Source organism: Lipophrys pholis, assembly GCF_963383615.2.
Source record: "Lipophrys pholis genome assembly, chromosome: 13".
Lineage (NCBI taxonomy): Eukaryota > Metazoa > Chordata > Actinopteri > Blenniiformes > Blenniidae > Lipophrys > Lipophrys pholis.
The window spans coordinates 6,568,364-6,583,096 of NC_137632.1; the positions used below are offsets into that span (position 1 = coordinate 6,568,364).

The 14,733-nt window shown below is 42.4% G+C and overlaps 2 protein-coding genes across 13 annotated transcripts in view; one reads left to right on the forward strand and one right to left on the reverse strand.

The window, feature by feature from the left end:
• Positions 1–5,731, reverse strand: part of lmo7a (LIM domain 7a) — a 49,720-nt gene extending 43,989 nt beyond the window's left edge. For all 11 annotated transcript variants that reach the window (XM_080478618.1, XM_080478623.1, XM_080478617.1 and 8 more), the window contains exon 1: positions 5,395–5,731. In XM_080478618.1, the coding sequence (XP_080334744.1) occupies positions 5,395–5,463 (69 nt within the window). In that variant the 5' untranslated portion in view covers positions 5,464–5,731. The remainder of the gene's footprint in view (positions 1–5,394) is intronic.
• A 2,194-nt stretch (positions 5,732–7,925) lies between these two features.
• Positions 7,926–14,670, forward strand: LOC308118917 (integrin beta-1-like). Of its 2 annotated transcripts, XM_080478630.1 has the most exons (8): positions 8,309–8,367; positions 9,099–9,135; positions 9,519–9,801; positions 12,169–12,373; positions 12,503–12,620; positions 12,709–13,015; positions 13,093–13,371; positions 14,294–14,670. In XM_080478630.1, exons 3-8 carry the CDS (start codon positions 9,527–9,529, stop codon positions 14,508–14,510), a joined length of 1,401 nt encoding a protein of 466 aa, XP_080334756.1. In that variant the 5' UTR covers positions 8,309–8,367; positions 9,099–9,135; positions 9,519–9,526; the 3' UTR covers positions 14,511–14,670. The 2 variants fall into 2 exon arrangements, with proteins under 2 accessions (XP_080334755.1, XP_080334756.1); XM_080478629.1 differs by lacking the exon at positions 9,099–9,135 and having other exon boundaries at positions 7,926–8,367.
• The last annotated feature ends 63 nt before the right edge of the window (positions 14,671–14,733 follow it).

Below are 14,733 nucleotides of genomic sequence, written 5' to 3' on the forward strand. Positions count from 1 at the left end.
AAGTGCCATTTGCACAGAAGATAAATGAGTGTTAGAAAAAGAAAAGAGGAAAACACAATATCCACACTTGCTTGCAGTCAGTTTCAACCTTTTAATAAACCGCCATGAGCGAAGACGGTTTAATGTAAGATTCTGGTGGGTGGATGGATCACTCTGTCAAACCTAAGGGTGTGACAGGTGACATGTATCTTAACCACCTGGCATTGGTGGAAACTATTATAAAAAGATTTTGAAAGGAAAGGAATTTAACGGGCTCCTGGGATAGAAGCTTTTGCGACTTGCCACTGAGGCAGACACATGAATAAACACATGTTTAACTTATTCATCTAACATGAAACAAATATCAGTGTCACAGGAAAAATTCACATTCAATGGTCACAATGTCAGGTACACCTGGTAGCTGAAGCTCGTACATCCTTCCTATCAGAATTAGAAAAAAACAATATGAAAGTGAGGATGATTCCTGAGCGCACAAATAAGATTCCAACCCAGCTCTCGTGATGTGAGATTGTTACAAATGTGTAAAAGTTGAACTTTCATAGCTTTTTCATCATCGGCACAAGTACATTACATTAGCAGGTAGGTGAAACCAAAACACACACACACACACACACACACACACACACACACACACACACACACACACGCACACACACACACACACAGACAGCTAAACGAGTTGAACAGGTCTCACAATTCCAAATAATATGACGTGGCATGTTTCGACCACTTACTCAAATTTTCTTTTGTCCAAGGAAAAGAGACAGAAACTGTAACAGCAGGTCAAACTGAGGTGGCCGGGAGAAACCAGAACAATCGGAAAGACTGATTAAGAGCCACTATCATCATCTTCAAACAAGTCATGTCACACCTCAGTACACAGCCTGGGTAACCTGAGATGCCTCAGTCCTCAAATACCCATCATTTCAAGAGAATCAGACCGTGCTGAGAATTTTGAATAAAACTAAACTTCTCAAATACTCATTCACAGTCACGCTTTGCAGATCCGCGTATTGTGATCGAGCTATTGTTGCCAAATTCTTGCCTTGTTTACAAAACACATTAAGAACCAGGCCTGCTCCCTTTTTCATTGACAAAATTACAAACATGACCAGACACACACACACACACACACACACACACACACACACACACACACACACACACACACACACACACACACACACACACACACACACACACACACACACACACACACACACACACACACACACACACACACACACACACACACACACACACACCAGACAGGCTTTACAGCTAAGAGTGATCAGACCGGCACCGTTGGCAGATGAAATCCTGACCCCTACTGTTCTGTCAATGTGGGGACAGCAGCTTGAACTCACACGCATGTAAACAAAACAGAAGGAAACAGAAAACAAAGTACGATTCTATCTTTCAATAACCGTTTTGTTTTTTTGGGTTTTTTATTCCCACTTTCTTATCAAAGTCACATCAGGCAAACAAAGGAATGAATGCAGCAGTTAAGATATTATCTGTCTGAGCTCAGACACGGGCACTAATCTGGATGTAACAGAATACTTTCCTTCTCTATCGTCATCATTAGAGGCATTAAGTGCTCTTAGATCCAGCCCGCTGTGCCTTCCCTCGTCTGTTGAACCTGCCATGTGGGCTAACAAGTCTAATCTGCAACAACACAGTGCTGCTCTAATCTAACAGGGAGATTTATAAAAAGAAGGAGGTGAGATTTCAAAACCAGCTCCCCTCCCCGTGAAGCCCACCTTCGCTCCCCTCAAGAATGTGCAGCTCAACACGGTCAAATTAGGTCCCAGTTAAAGGCAGAAATCTCTGACTTTGTTATTTGATACACAGGAATTGTGAGTCTCCCATGAAATTAATTCTTATTATTATTGGAGTGACCAAGACCAAGTCTCAGCGGAGCATTCGGAGTTACTGCGTCTATTACTTGTTATTGTTTATTCATGCAACCCACTGAGGCAAATCTGTATTCAAGGTTTGTTGAGATGAAGCCCCTCCCTCAACCGCCACTAATTGTTGTTTCTGAAATTCTTTGTTCTTTTTGTACAGGAGGAAATGGGCACAGGTCACCAGAGGGCAACTGGGATATTATCCAAATATTTCATGCTTTCGACTCAAGAAAAATATACGACTGAGTGAAAAGCCATTAGTTCGACACCACCAACATATTAGAATAATAAAACTACGTCAAGATGTGAATGGGAGTGAATGGCCCCTTGTGAGAGAGCCTGTTTCATGTGAGTACGTCTGAATGCATGTAGCCTCTAATTGCTTTCTGTCAAAACAGTCAGAAAATCTGGAGTGGCGCGACAGTGAGGTGACTAATGATCTGCCCTGCCACACAGCTTCTGGTTTCACAAACAATACGACAGCACAAGTCATGGAAGGAAATTCATGAAAGCTGGTTGGAGGAGAGCCAACGTGGTGGCAAGGAAACATAGGCAAGAGGAGACGGAAGGAGTGAACGTGAATGTGTGTGTATATTTTTCTAAAATTGAAAAACAAAAGGTTTGTTTAGGAAATAAGACAGATCTTTACTTTAATAAAGAAAACTATTAACTGAGGAATTTCAAAAGGAAAGCCAATCATTCTAGGTTCTGTTGATGACACAGCTTCCTCAACATGATGTTAAATCTCTATATTGTGCTTTGTAACTGCTGCTATCACCACAAAAACCTCCACTTCCCTCAATTTATATTGATCAAAACTAAAAGTTTAAAAATCTTCAAACTACCAACCGGACTTAAAATCACGTATGTTGTTTTGTTGTTATTGTTATTTTAACCTCTAATTTAGTGGGTTTACAGTTAAATGATGTCTGCCTGGACAAACAAGATGATGCTCTATTGCAATAATTTTACTGAAATATTTCCTTTGTTGTAGCTTCTGAAAGAAAGTGTTCATTTCCTGTGTTTTTACCACGTATCTATATCAGCTTTAACCATGTTGGAGCTTTAGGGAGCGAGGACAGAATCCCAGTTGCCCCTGGATGAAGTCATGCGGACGGGGCAGTTCATCACAGGGCGAAGACAGAAAGACAAACAACCACACACACTCACATTTACAACTACAGGCAGATTTCGAGTCAGAAAATAACCTTACATGTAGTTTTGGGGAATGTGGAAGGAAACCAAGACGTAAACTGGGGATATTCTCACTATGAGCGAGAGCAAAGTCCACTAGGCCACCATAGATGAGCATAACAATGTGGATTGGGATCCGAGAGCAGAAGGTTGCCAGAGGAGTGACATGACTTCCAACCAGACCAATGACCACAGTGAAGCTCCAGCAGAAACCTGGTGCAGGCTCTCAGAGCAAACTACATTCTGTCCCTCCACTGGATGACGATGGCAGGAGACTGTCAAGTTGTGGCTCACACTGTTTCCATACGTCCAACAAAACCAGGAGTGACACAGTTATAACCACTACAACAGACCAATCAAAATCAAATATACTTAAGCTCTAATTATATTTTCTGATTGTGAGGATCTTCTTCATAACAGTTTGTCTTAATGGCAAGCCACACGCCCCACCTTCTGATGGGCAAGTTGCATAAACACTGCCATTCGTTGGTAATTGTCATAACTTGGGGCCTTTATGTTCAATTAACAAGGAGCTCTATTCTTCCAGCAGGCCGGCTGGTTGTCGGACGCAGCGCCCCGTGCTGACAGCCTCCAGCTCTGAGGGGGCTATGTTCACAGCCATGGCAGCTAATGCAGGAATGTGTCCATGTGATGGGCTCCAGACCATTTAGTCCAGTTTTTAACAACACCACCGACCTCGCCACGAACACATGCCTCTGTTTAAAGTGCCGTGAAGCCAAGCAGCTTGTTAATCATTCAGTGGCAGAATCCAATAGCCACAAAACTTTCTCTTTGAAGGGGAACCGTTCCCCTCACGCCAGAACTTGGCCTCCGATTGCTCTCGTATTTCCTCCCCGCTAACCTCCGCATACATACTATTATTAAACAACAGCTTTGTGGCCTTTGCCGTCACCTGTTTGTTCAGCTTTCATCACACTTCTCCTTAATCTGCCGGCCCCTGGCTGAGACCAAGCCCCCTCCCCAGTACATGAGCTAAGCTACGACAATGGGCCAGTGTGCGAGTGTGGGAGACACTGATGTCACATCGAAGGCATTCAGATTCACCCCTCATGAAATTAGAACAATATTTGTTTAGTTACAGTCATGCAGTAGCTCCGTGGCCCCCCACAGGGAGGAGGATTGAACAATAACAGGTAGCAACTCTGCATACTTGTGAGTTGAAAGAAAAAGAGTCTTTGAACCAGGGTGGGATGGAAACTTTACATAACAGGACATTTTAGAAATGAAATCAGACCACTTGTGGAGCTTTTTGTGTGTGTTGGAAGCTGCTTCAAATTTTGCTGCGTGCCATAGGAAGAGGGACACATCATGGCAACCAGAAAGGCTTTCTTTCCACCAGAACTCTCTTTCTGAAACCATATTTTCCAGAGTCTGTCAAGCATGTCGACCATATGCCATAATACATGACTGTTGTTTTAGTGTCAGTCGTACAATCTACATTCTTGTGGTATCTTGCACCCGTGGAAGAATTACTCACATTACACCTAATCAATAGCATTTTTGGGTGATTTGGGTTTTTTTTTTTCCAAGAATGCATTTGTACTCATATTTAAGTATAACATAAAATCTATGTTTAAAATCACCTCTACCACAATCTCAGGATGTTTTTACGCAGTTTTATCTGCATTCTTGTAGCAAACAAGTCAAGAAAAAAAACAACAACTATCAAAAACAAACTAACACAGTGCAACTTTAAAAAAAGAGATATGCCTTTAAAAGGAGTCAAATGATCACTTTTGACAAAACAATTAAAGTAATTGATGTTTTGAGAAGATTACATTGTGCTTGAGTATTTAACACCAGTACTTTTACGTGTACTTGAGTACAATATCTGCAATGTAACAAGTAACTACAAAAAATTCAATAATGGATATAGATAGATAGATAGATAGATAGATAGATAGATAGATAGATAGAAGGGAAAAGGTACGACAAAGGATTTTTTAATGTAATTTTCCATTTGTTTTATTTCTTTACAGGTTTTTTATTTCAAGGTGAGACCTGAAGTGACGAGCCTTCAATTCGTGTTGTCTTCCAGGCTATAGAGAACTTGAAGAGATTTAAATTAAAACAAAACTCATCACCTTTCTTATGGACTCTCGTGTTTTCTCCGGTTCCTGAAAATGAATCCTGAATGATCTTGAAATATAACAGTAAACCGTCACAAAAGCGTCACAGGTCTGTTCACCCTGCGTGACACCTGGCGCGTTATTACTAGTATGTGAGTCCGTGACAGAAACTGGAAAAGAAAAAAGAAGTTTGAACTCACCTCGATCCATCTCTGCGCCTCCAAGTAAGCCTGATCGCAGCTGACGGCGGACTGCTCGCGCCACTCCATCGCACAAACGTCCGATCGGTTCCTAATGGTCCAACTCCTCAAGTCGGTCACATTAATCCGAGATCACTTCACCAAACTAAAAAACCCGTCAAAGCGGACAGACTGCAGGTGAACCTAAAAGTCGCACAGTCACTCATCAAAAATGCCTCCTATTGTTCTTTTCATCCGCGCATGAAGGTGAGGTGAGGTGTAACAGTGGCGCATCACCGTCCGACACACCTGAGATCCGCCTGCACGAGCCACCTTCAACCTTCCCAGTTCTCTGTGTGAACCTGAGCTCACCTCAGCAGCAGGAGGGGGAGAAAAAAAAAAACAACCTGTGCCAAACTCCAGCAGGAGGGTTCTCAACATGAGGTCCGGGGACCTGCCACGGGCCCCCTGAGGTGAGACCCTCAGGTGACTAAATGTTTGTTTTGCTCGCTGGTGCAATCTCACAGAGGAATAAGCAAGAACAGGCAGTGATTCAGAATCTATTCCAGACTTAAACTTAAAGTAAAGAGAGGAAAACACTGGTACTGCTGAGTGTTTTGCTCCAAAACAGTAAAGTTTAGTAAAAGATTTTTATCTCCCCGTATGGATCAATTTCTTTCCTACACCGCCACCCTGTGGTAGTTTGGGAGCATTGCAGTATATGGAACTATAATCTATTTCCCTGCAGATTATATTCCAGGTGCGGTGAAAATGTATTAATACACATACTGAAGTTGAAAGCTGTGCATTTTTTGACTGTAGAGAAGATATTTCAGAGTGATATGCCTAAATGTCCTGTTTTTAAACAGGAGTTAGTTACTTTATATTGATTTGCCTTTCATTGGAACACATTTCAAATCTTTTTTTTTTAAATACATGGTAGGGAACAGAGATGTAGTGTGATATTATCCATCACAGGACAAAACAGAGGGGCAGAAACCTGGACACACAATAACAGTTGCATGTTTTCATTAATTTGTAGTGACCAATTAACCTCCAACACATGTTTTTGGGTTGTGGAAGGAAAACTGGAGAAGACCCATGTACACACAGGAGGAACATGCAAACCCCACGAGTAGTGCTACACAAAATAGTTTCAAATATTTATTATTCGGACACAGAAAATCTCAACGTGTGAACACTATGGTCATTTTAAAGCTTGTCAGCAGAGGGAAGCTTGACGTGCTTTAAAACTCCCTGGTGAGTGCGTTAACTGTGGACTTAAAAAAAAACATGTCTGCTGACTTGCTTGGCATAATGTATTTATTTCACAACAATTTCTTGAACTAAACTGAATACTACTGAGTCTCAGATAAAAACAATTTGGGGTTCAAATATGTTTGTCCCATTACAAGCTTCTATTAGAAGTTGTCTGCTATTAAATCCCTCTGTGCCACTGCACGCAAAACACATACCGACATGCATGTTGAGATCAAATGATGCAGACCACAATCATTCTTTTTCAGCTCCAAACTCTGCCCTGCTGCATAATGCATCCCTCTCTTTACTATAAATGATTGAGCTTGATGAGATATACTGTCAGTATGTAGTCAGTACATTCAACTCAAGTATGATCGAGCATGAAAACAAACAGATTGAGTTTAACATGTCGATTGTAGCTGTCGCAGCAAGATGTTTTTTATTTTCTCGATACTATTTGTTATTTGATTTAACAGAATATTTAATTTGATACCTGTGTCCCGCGACTGACCCCTTGTGGCAGAATCAGGAATAGCAGTAAGCAGGTGCGGATGACGTGATTAAACCCTCCAGAGACTAGTAAAGAAATGTGAAAGAAATGTTTGGAGACCCTGAGTGGCCACAGAAAAAGAGAAAAACCCCAATAATAACACGTAGTAACGAGATAGTTATAACAGACTCTAAACTATGTGGGAGCAGTTATATTTATAACCTCACCTTTTTTCAAAAGTTTTTATCAGGTTAATCACATTTTAAATGTAATGTGTGTGTGTGTGTGTGTGTGTGTGTGTGTGTGTGTGTGTGTGTGTGTGTGTGTGTGTGTGTGTGTGTGTGTGTGTGTGTGTGTGTGTGTGTGTGTGTGAGTGCATCATCCTCATTCAAAATCTTCAAGAAGGAGTTCTTAACAACTTTGATGTCGGTTTCCAACTCTGACAAACTGTAAGAGACACGAGAAAGAAGAACAAAACCAAATATGTGGTTAAAAACAAGACGACATGAAGGAACACTGTAATGCTTGATTGTGTTCTCATTTACAGCCTGTTTCACATGTATAATTGTGTGCTTGCTGTTCTGCAGCAGTATCTGCAGTTTACTTCTGTCAGCAGAAAGGATTTTCGGAGCCACGACAGACTCCAGGGCCCAATATTACTATTTTAACATCAATCAGCTGGATTAATAGAGTGTTTGTCTGTTGGCAGAGCCGCAGAAGGACCCGTGCAAACACAGTTCATGTTGTGTTGAAACAGATTCAACAGTGTTTCCTCTCGGATGTGTTTCACCTTGTGCTGCAGGACTGAATTCAACGAGCAGAGAGTTGCTCTGCTGAGGAGCGAGCTCCAGCACCAGCCGGCGCTCTGATCCCAGACCCCCTGGAGTCCTCTGAAGTCCAGCACCACGAGGGACTGAGGAGTCAAGATGGCTTTTAGAGACGGGAGGGGAAAACAGAACAAACACAGGGTCAAGAGGTGACAAGAGTAGGAAAACATGAACTCTGATCCAGAAATGTGTAAATATTTACAGTGAGTGGCCTGATCAACGAACTGGGCCGCATGCAAATATACTTTTATTTTTGTTTAAAGCAGTTCGATACTCCAAACAGGCGCACCAATCAGGATTAGCGCTCAGATTCCTGATTCAGCAGCATTTATAGCTGACTGAAAGCCTTCAGCCCGTCGGTGCGCAAAAGGAGCTCCTACGAAACAGCGACAGCAAAGAAAGTTTTCATTGTTGTAGGTAAGGCATCGGCACCTTCATGGATTTCTATTTCAGTCTTTTTAGGTGCAAGTTTGCTCATGAGAGTAAAAAAAAAAAAAAAGTTCTCATTCATTTGTTTGTTTTGATCAAGAAATTTTTTTGCTGGTCAGTGTTGTCACAGTTACCTTGAAAAAGTAATGTGATTGCTGATTACTAGTTACTCCTTAAAAACCAAATTAGCTACTTTATTGATAACTTGTTTTTAAAACTAACTAAGTTAGATTAAAAGTTACTTTTTAGTTACTTTCAGCAACTGCCAACAACACCCCCCACCGTCCCAACATAACAATGACAACCGTTTTTTCTATAAACTCTGCTGGTCACTTCCTGACCTCTTGCTGATACATATTTGACCTTTGACCTTCATTCTTTGTTGTTTTTATATCTGACTCACAGTTTTATTATCATCATTTTACTATTACTGGTATTTATTTACCTGGTGATGTAGTTGTAGTCTGTTGTTTCACTATTTATCTATGTGTTTATTTATTTGCACTACCTGCTCTTTGTGGTACAAATAAATTCTTTCATTGATTGATTGATTGATTGATTGAAAAACGTAGCGGGGCTTCCTGTCAATACATATTTTACTCTGGAAAATTACAAAAATAGTGTAACATCTCTGCAGCTGTGTTCTTGTTGCAATGATATGGTTTAATGATTATGTTTGTTGCTTCTGATTGTTTTGTGTCACCTGAACGCACCGTTAGATCGAGTTGGCTTGTGATTGGCTGAGAGTGAAGTCAGGTGAGCTTGCAGAGACTACATGCACTGTGTGTGTGTGTGTGTGTGTGTGTGTGTGTGTGTGTGTGTGTGTGTGTGTGTGTGTGTGTGTGTGTGTGTGTGTGTGTGTGTGTGTGTGTGTGTGTGTGTGTGTGTGTGTGTGTCCATTTGGAGGAAGAAGCACCCAGTTCTGTTTAATAATAAAGCGGCTTTACAGACAAGAATCTCGTCCTGCAGGACGCTACAATAGTAACGCACAGTGACTTGAATAAGTAACTTTAATCTGATTACTGGTTTGGGAATAGTAACGTGTTAGATTAGTCGTTGTGATCATGTGAGAGTAACACGTTCCCGTCATCTCTGGTGTTGGTGAAAGTGTCTTGACCACCATCGCGGTGCTTCCTCAGACTGCAGGATGGCCGTGAAGCTGCCTGGTCTCTGCCTCCTGCTGCTGCTGCTGCTGCTGCTGCTGCTGCTGCTGCCGCTCAACCTCTGCTGGGCTCAGGGACTCCGTTGTCAGCAGTCCGACTACAGCTGCGACAAGTGTATCGAGGCCGGCCCCGAGTGCGCTTGGTGCAGCTCCCCGAACGCAGCAGTCCGCTGTCACACACTGGAGGAGGTGCAGAAAGCTGGCTGTACTGATGTGTTTAGCCCTCAGTCGTCTGTAGAGATTCTCAGGAATGAGTCCAGGTAAGCATCACAGTTTGGCCTTAAACTAATGATTATCACAGTAATTGTTCCTGGTTTGTATAAAATATTATCAACATTTTGCATAGAACCACATATGTGGATTTTGTGTTTCATGTCTTGCATCTAAATCAGTTTCTACACTGATTTAATAACGATTCTCTTCTGCATTCAACTTGATTTTCAGGCCTCAGTATTGTTTTAAAACTTCTGACTGAAAGTGCGACTGTATCTTATGAAAGTCCTTCACATCTTATCAAAATAACTAAACATGCTTCAAATAATCTCAAACCGATCCAAGGCCAGGGCAGGAAAATCCAAATTAGGGTGGCAGGAATTAATCCTGAATTCCGCAAATCAGTTCTGTTGTCACAACCGGATTCTTTCAGTTGAGGCTGTTGGGCAAAGTAAAGTCGCATCTCTCCAACAACACCTTTGAGAGAGTTGTACATGCCTTTATCCAACAGGGACAAAGAAACAAGGGCACATCACTCCAGTTTCAGCCTCCCTCCACTGGCTTCCTGCCCACTTCAGAATTGTTTTAAAGATTGTATTGCTTGTTTTTAAGGTATTGAATGGGTCATCACTTTCTTATTTATCTGAGTTTTTACATGTCCATACTTCAGTTTTATCGTTGAGGCCGGCGAATCAGGTGGTCGTTAAAGTTCCCAGATCCAGACTCGGAAATAAAGGCGACCATTCTGATTCTGCAGCGGCACCCAGTCTGTGGAACCACTTACCTGTTTGAATTAGAACCGCTCGGGTTCTTGTTACCTTCCAGGGCCATCTGAAGACACATATGTACTCTCTGGCTTTTAATTCTTGTTGAATGCTGACACCTTGATATATTCCTTGTCTGCAGTCTGCACCCTGGGTCAGTGCTGCCACAGGTTCTGCCTCTATACGTCTGTCCCTTTTGTTGTTCTACTCCACGACCTGACTCTCTCAGAAAAATATGCAGTTTTCAACCACCAGACTCCCATCGTCAGGGAGGGCCTTCAGATTCAGAAGCCATTTCTGCAAAGGATAGGTAGAGTCTCCCAAGATGTAATCCGCAGTATTCTCCCTATACCTGTGTTTCATGTGCATGCTGGGAAAAGGCTGTAGTCACCTATCTCTCTCTACAAATTGTCTTGGTTTTGAAATGACAACCTAAGTGAAAAGAAGGAACGCTATGAAGAGAACGTCCTCCACTGTGTTCAGCGCTGGTTCCACGCTTACTGTCGCTTAATGATGTCACATACCTGTATCGTTATGCAGTCGTTCACAAACCCGCCCACATTTTAATCGTATTCTCTGCAGTGGAAACGCACAACAGATTTGGGTCTGGGTACGCTTTTCCGTACCTTGCCATACCGTATCGTACTGTACCATACTGCACCGTACCGTACCGTACCGTACCGTACCGTACTGTACTGTACCGTACCGTAGTATACTGTACTGTGCCGTACTGTACCGTACTGCACCGTACCGTACCGTGCCGTACCGTACCGCACCGTACCGTGCCGTACCGTACCGTACCCGCAGTGAAAACAAGCTTATGCCTACCAGTTGTAGTCTGACGAGGTGCAATACATTTTCAAAGTTCAGTGTCTATGTTGCTCTATTCTATAGAACTGGCTCCTGAAACTGCCTCAGAAAAAAAATCATGAGAAATTCAGTTACTAACTCAATTACTTTTTGGGAGAATTAACTTGTAACTATAACTAATTACTTCTTAAAAGTAACATTCCCCAACACTTAAAAAAAATACAAGTCTACATTTGATCAAATATATTTTCACAAAGCTTGAATAGTTGATATTCAAAAGGAAGAACTTTGAACGATGTGGAATTGTGTTCCAACAGCAAAGGAGATAAATACAGTCAAATAACCCAAAACCTTGTTTGCAGTTCATATTTGCAACAAATGACAGAACCGAGTTTTCTACAGAAAAGGCAGAAAGAGACATTACATAATATCTACTGCAGTTCCTGTTCAGAATCATTTTGGCAGAAGCTTTTGATGCACCTTCTCAAAACCTTACCTTCACAGTATGACTTTGATTATAAGGTATTTAGTTTCCACTGCTGCAGCTGCTCTCTGAGCTCAGGTCTCATTGTTTTATGAAGTCCACCACTCTTAGTGAATCAACGCAGTGCCACTGAATGAAGTGAACAACTTCAACTTTATGTTTTCATCATAAGTTTTACACATCTTACCGTCTGGATTGGGACCTTCAGGCGTAGTTTGGCACCCTTGCTCTAGCTGAACACAAAATTTGATGAAGAGTCGTTCGACACGCATCCTTTCGGTTTTCTGTCCCAGGAAACAGGCTGAAGATTCAGTGGTTCACTGTGGCTTGTGTATAAACCTTCTTTACTTTTTCAGCCCAGCACAGATCACAACTGTGTTCCTGCAGCCACAGGAGCTCTCCATCCGTCTGAGGCCGGATAGGACCCAGAACATTCAGCTGAATGTCTTCATGCCAGCAGACCAGCAAACCACACAAGTGGATCTGGAAGCCATCAACACACCATCAGGAATGAACTTTGCACTCACCAGCAACATAAGCGGAAACTCTGGGCTCATAGAGGTACAAAAAAGATGTTCTGACGTGGTGTTCACAACGCCAGAAAAAAAACCCTTCTCATCAAGATAATTGTTCTCATTTCTGACCAAACAAAATCATATATTACGACAATAGTTCGCTTTTCTTTGGCAGGTTTCTCTAGACGCTGCCCAGTGTCCCAGCAGGAACCAGAACATGACTGGACCCTGGTTTGTCTATGTTGTAGCCAAAGACTCTCCACAAAGAGTGAAGTTAGCAATACACCTGGAGTGTAAGCCCACTCGTCCGTATCGAGAGGAAAAAAGTGCTTTCAGTGTGACAGCGGCTGGGTAGAAATAACATGAAAGGTGCTTCCACAGGTCACTGTGGCTGTTCACTAAACCGTGAGGAGCAAAGTGCTGCCTGCAGCAGCAGAGGGGCTCGTGTGTGTGGCCACTGCCAGTGCTACGACAACTACATTGGAGAAAGCTGCCAGACGGAGGACGATACCTACTTCTCAGTCGGCGACGCTTCCTGTAAGCCGAACTCAAAGGCGCCGCTGTGCAGTGGCAGGGGGACGTGTGTGCAGGGCGACTGTTGGTGCGACTCCCGAATGCATCCACGTGAAAAATACACCGGGCGATACTGCGAGTGCAGCAACTTCAACTGTCCGTACCACGGCGACAGGTATGGCCTCCCTTTTTAGTCCCACTTAATTATGAACACTTATATTTTAAATAGCAACACATTCTACAATCCAACAGAGTGTGTGGAGGCAACGGGAGGTGTATGTGCGGCCGCTGCATCTGCGATGCGGGCTGGACCGATAAAGCCTGCCACTGCTCCATGGATTCGACTCCCTGTATGGCAAAAAATGGGCAGGTGTGTAACGGCAGAGGCAACTGTGTCTGTGGAGTCTGTCAGTGTTCACCAGGTTTCATGGGCCCCACCTGTGAAGACTGTCCGTTGTGTACGGGCATCTGTGACGAGTACAAGGCCTGTGTGGAGTGCCGTGCATTCGGGACGGGAGAGATGGCCAGCAGGTGAGATATCCATCTCGTTACACATGTAATGACTTAAAAACATTGAAGTACTGAATAATTTGTTGAACCGATTAAATAATTGGACCGCATTCTAATTAATATATTGCTTCTGGAACACTAAACCTGATTGCACACGAACAGAAATGGCGGTCCCTGTTTACGGAATCATTAAAGTATTGAGTTAGTTCAAACTCAGGGTTAGAATACGTCTGCAGAAAAAGAATGAAATTCAATATATTGTTCCGATAAAGCATAGAAAAACGTGTTTATGCTGTTTATAAAACAAATAACAAAACTTAGAGGAATCGCACATAGTGTCTAAGTCACATTAACGCATGAAAAACGTTTCATTAACGAATCAATCAGAGGCTTTTGTGAAGCAACAACAGCAAATATTGTGTTTTGGATGAGGGTGTCAACGTTGAGCGGTTTTTTTTTTATTTATAAAAAGCAAAGTTTGGTTTGCAACAAATGCTTTTGAACTTGTAAGGATTGGTCACTGAGGTGTAAATTATCTTCAGTGATCATTGAACTTCAAGCATGGTCAGGGATATGGAAGCTTCTCCCTGTGCTTGTTTTTTTTTTTTTTTTTTAAAACACACTCCATAAATATATGTTTGGGTTTAAACTGTGACTCCAAGTTGCCCGTTTGTGTGAAAGTGAGTGTTTGTGTGTGGTTGTCTCTCAGATTCAGTGTATTCATCTTAATTTAATAGTATGGGGAATGAGGAATGAGGAATGGAGAAACAGAAGGCAAATTCTGATTTTAAATTGTGTTGAATGTTGAATTTTGCCTAACAATTCTCTTTGGTATCACTTTCTCCAAAGATGAATGTCACAATAATAATAAGGCTATTAGGGAGTTAGTCTCTCTTTCATCTGCCGCCTTCATGCCTGTCTGTGTTTTCTCCTCCCTCTGCAGGTGTGATAAAGAGTGTAACTACTTCTCCATGACGATGGTGGACACTGCAGATCACCTGCGTGACGGTCAAAGCTACACCTCACACTGCAAAGAGTACAGCCACGATGGCGAGTGCTTCTTCTACTTCAACGTTCGAGCGACAAGCTCTGAGAAGAATGTCACTGTGTCCCGGGCGAAAGACTGCCTCAACAGATCCCTACTGTTGCACATTGGTTAGCACGCTCGACTCATGCTGAGAAGGTCCTGGTTCAAATCCCGAAAGAACTCTTTCTGTCTGAGGTTTCCCCACCAGCTCTCCCTGAGCACCGTGCTGTGTGGCTGTCAGTTCAGCAAAGATATTTCCCCAATGGGAAGAATAAAGTCTTCTTCTTCTCCACAACTGTATTCACTCTAATTAATCTCACAATATAGATATTGAATTGATGGGAATTTATGAATGC

Bases quoted from the DNA above. Each gene is read 5' to 3' on its own strand.
- LOC308118917 (XM_080478629.1), top strand. From the start codon at position 9,527: ATGGCCGTGAAGCTGCCTGGTCTCTGCCTCCTGCTGCTGCTGCTGCTG. The intron at 9,802-12,168 runs GTAAGCATCACA...TTACTTTTTCAG, and splicing joins ATTCTCAGGAATGAGTCCAG to CCCAGCACAGATCACAACTG. The intron at 12,621-12,708 runs GTAAGCCCACTC...GTGCTTCCACAG, and splicing joins GTTAGCAATACACCTGGAGT to GTCACTGTGGCTGTTCACTA.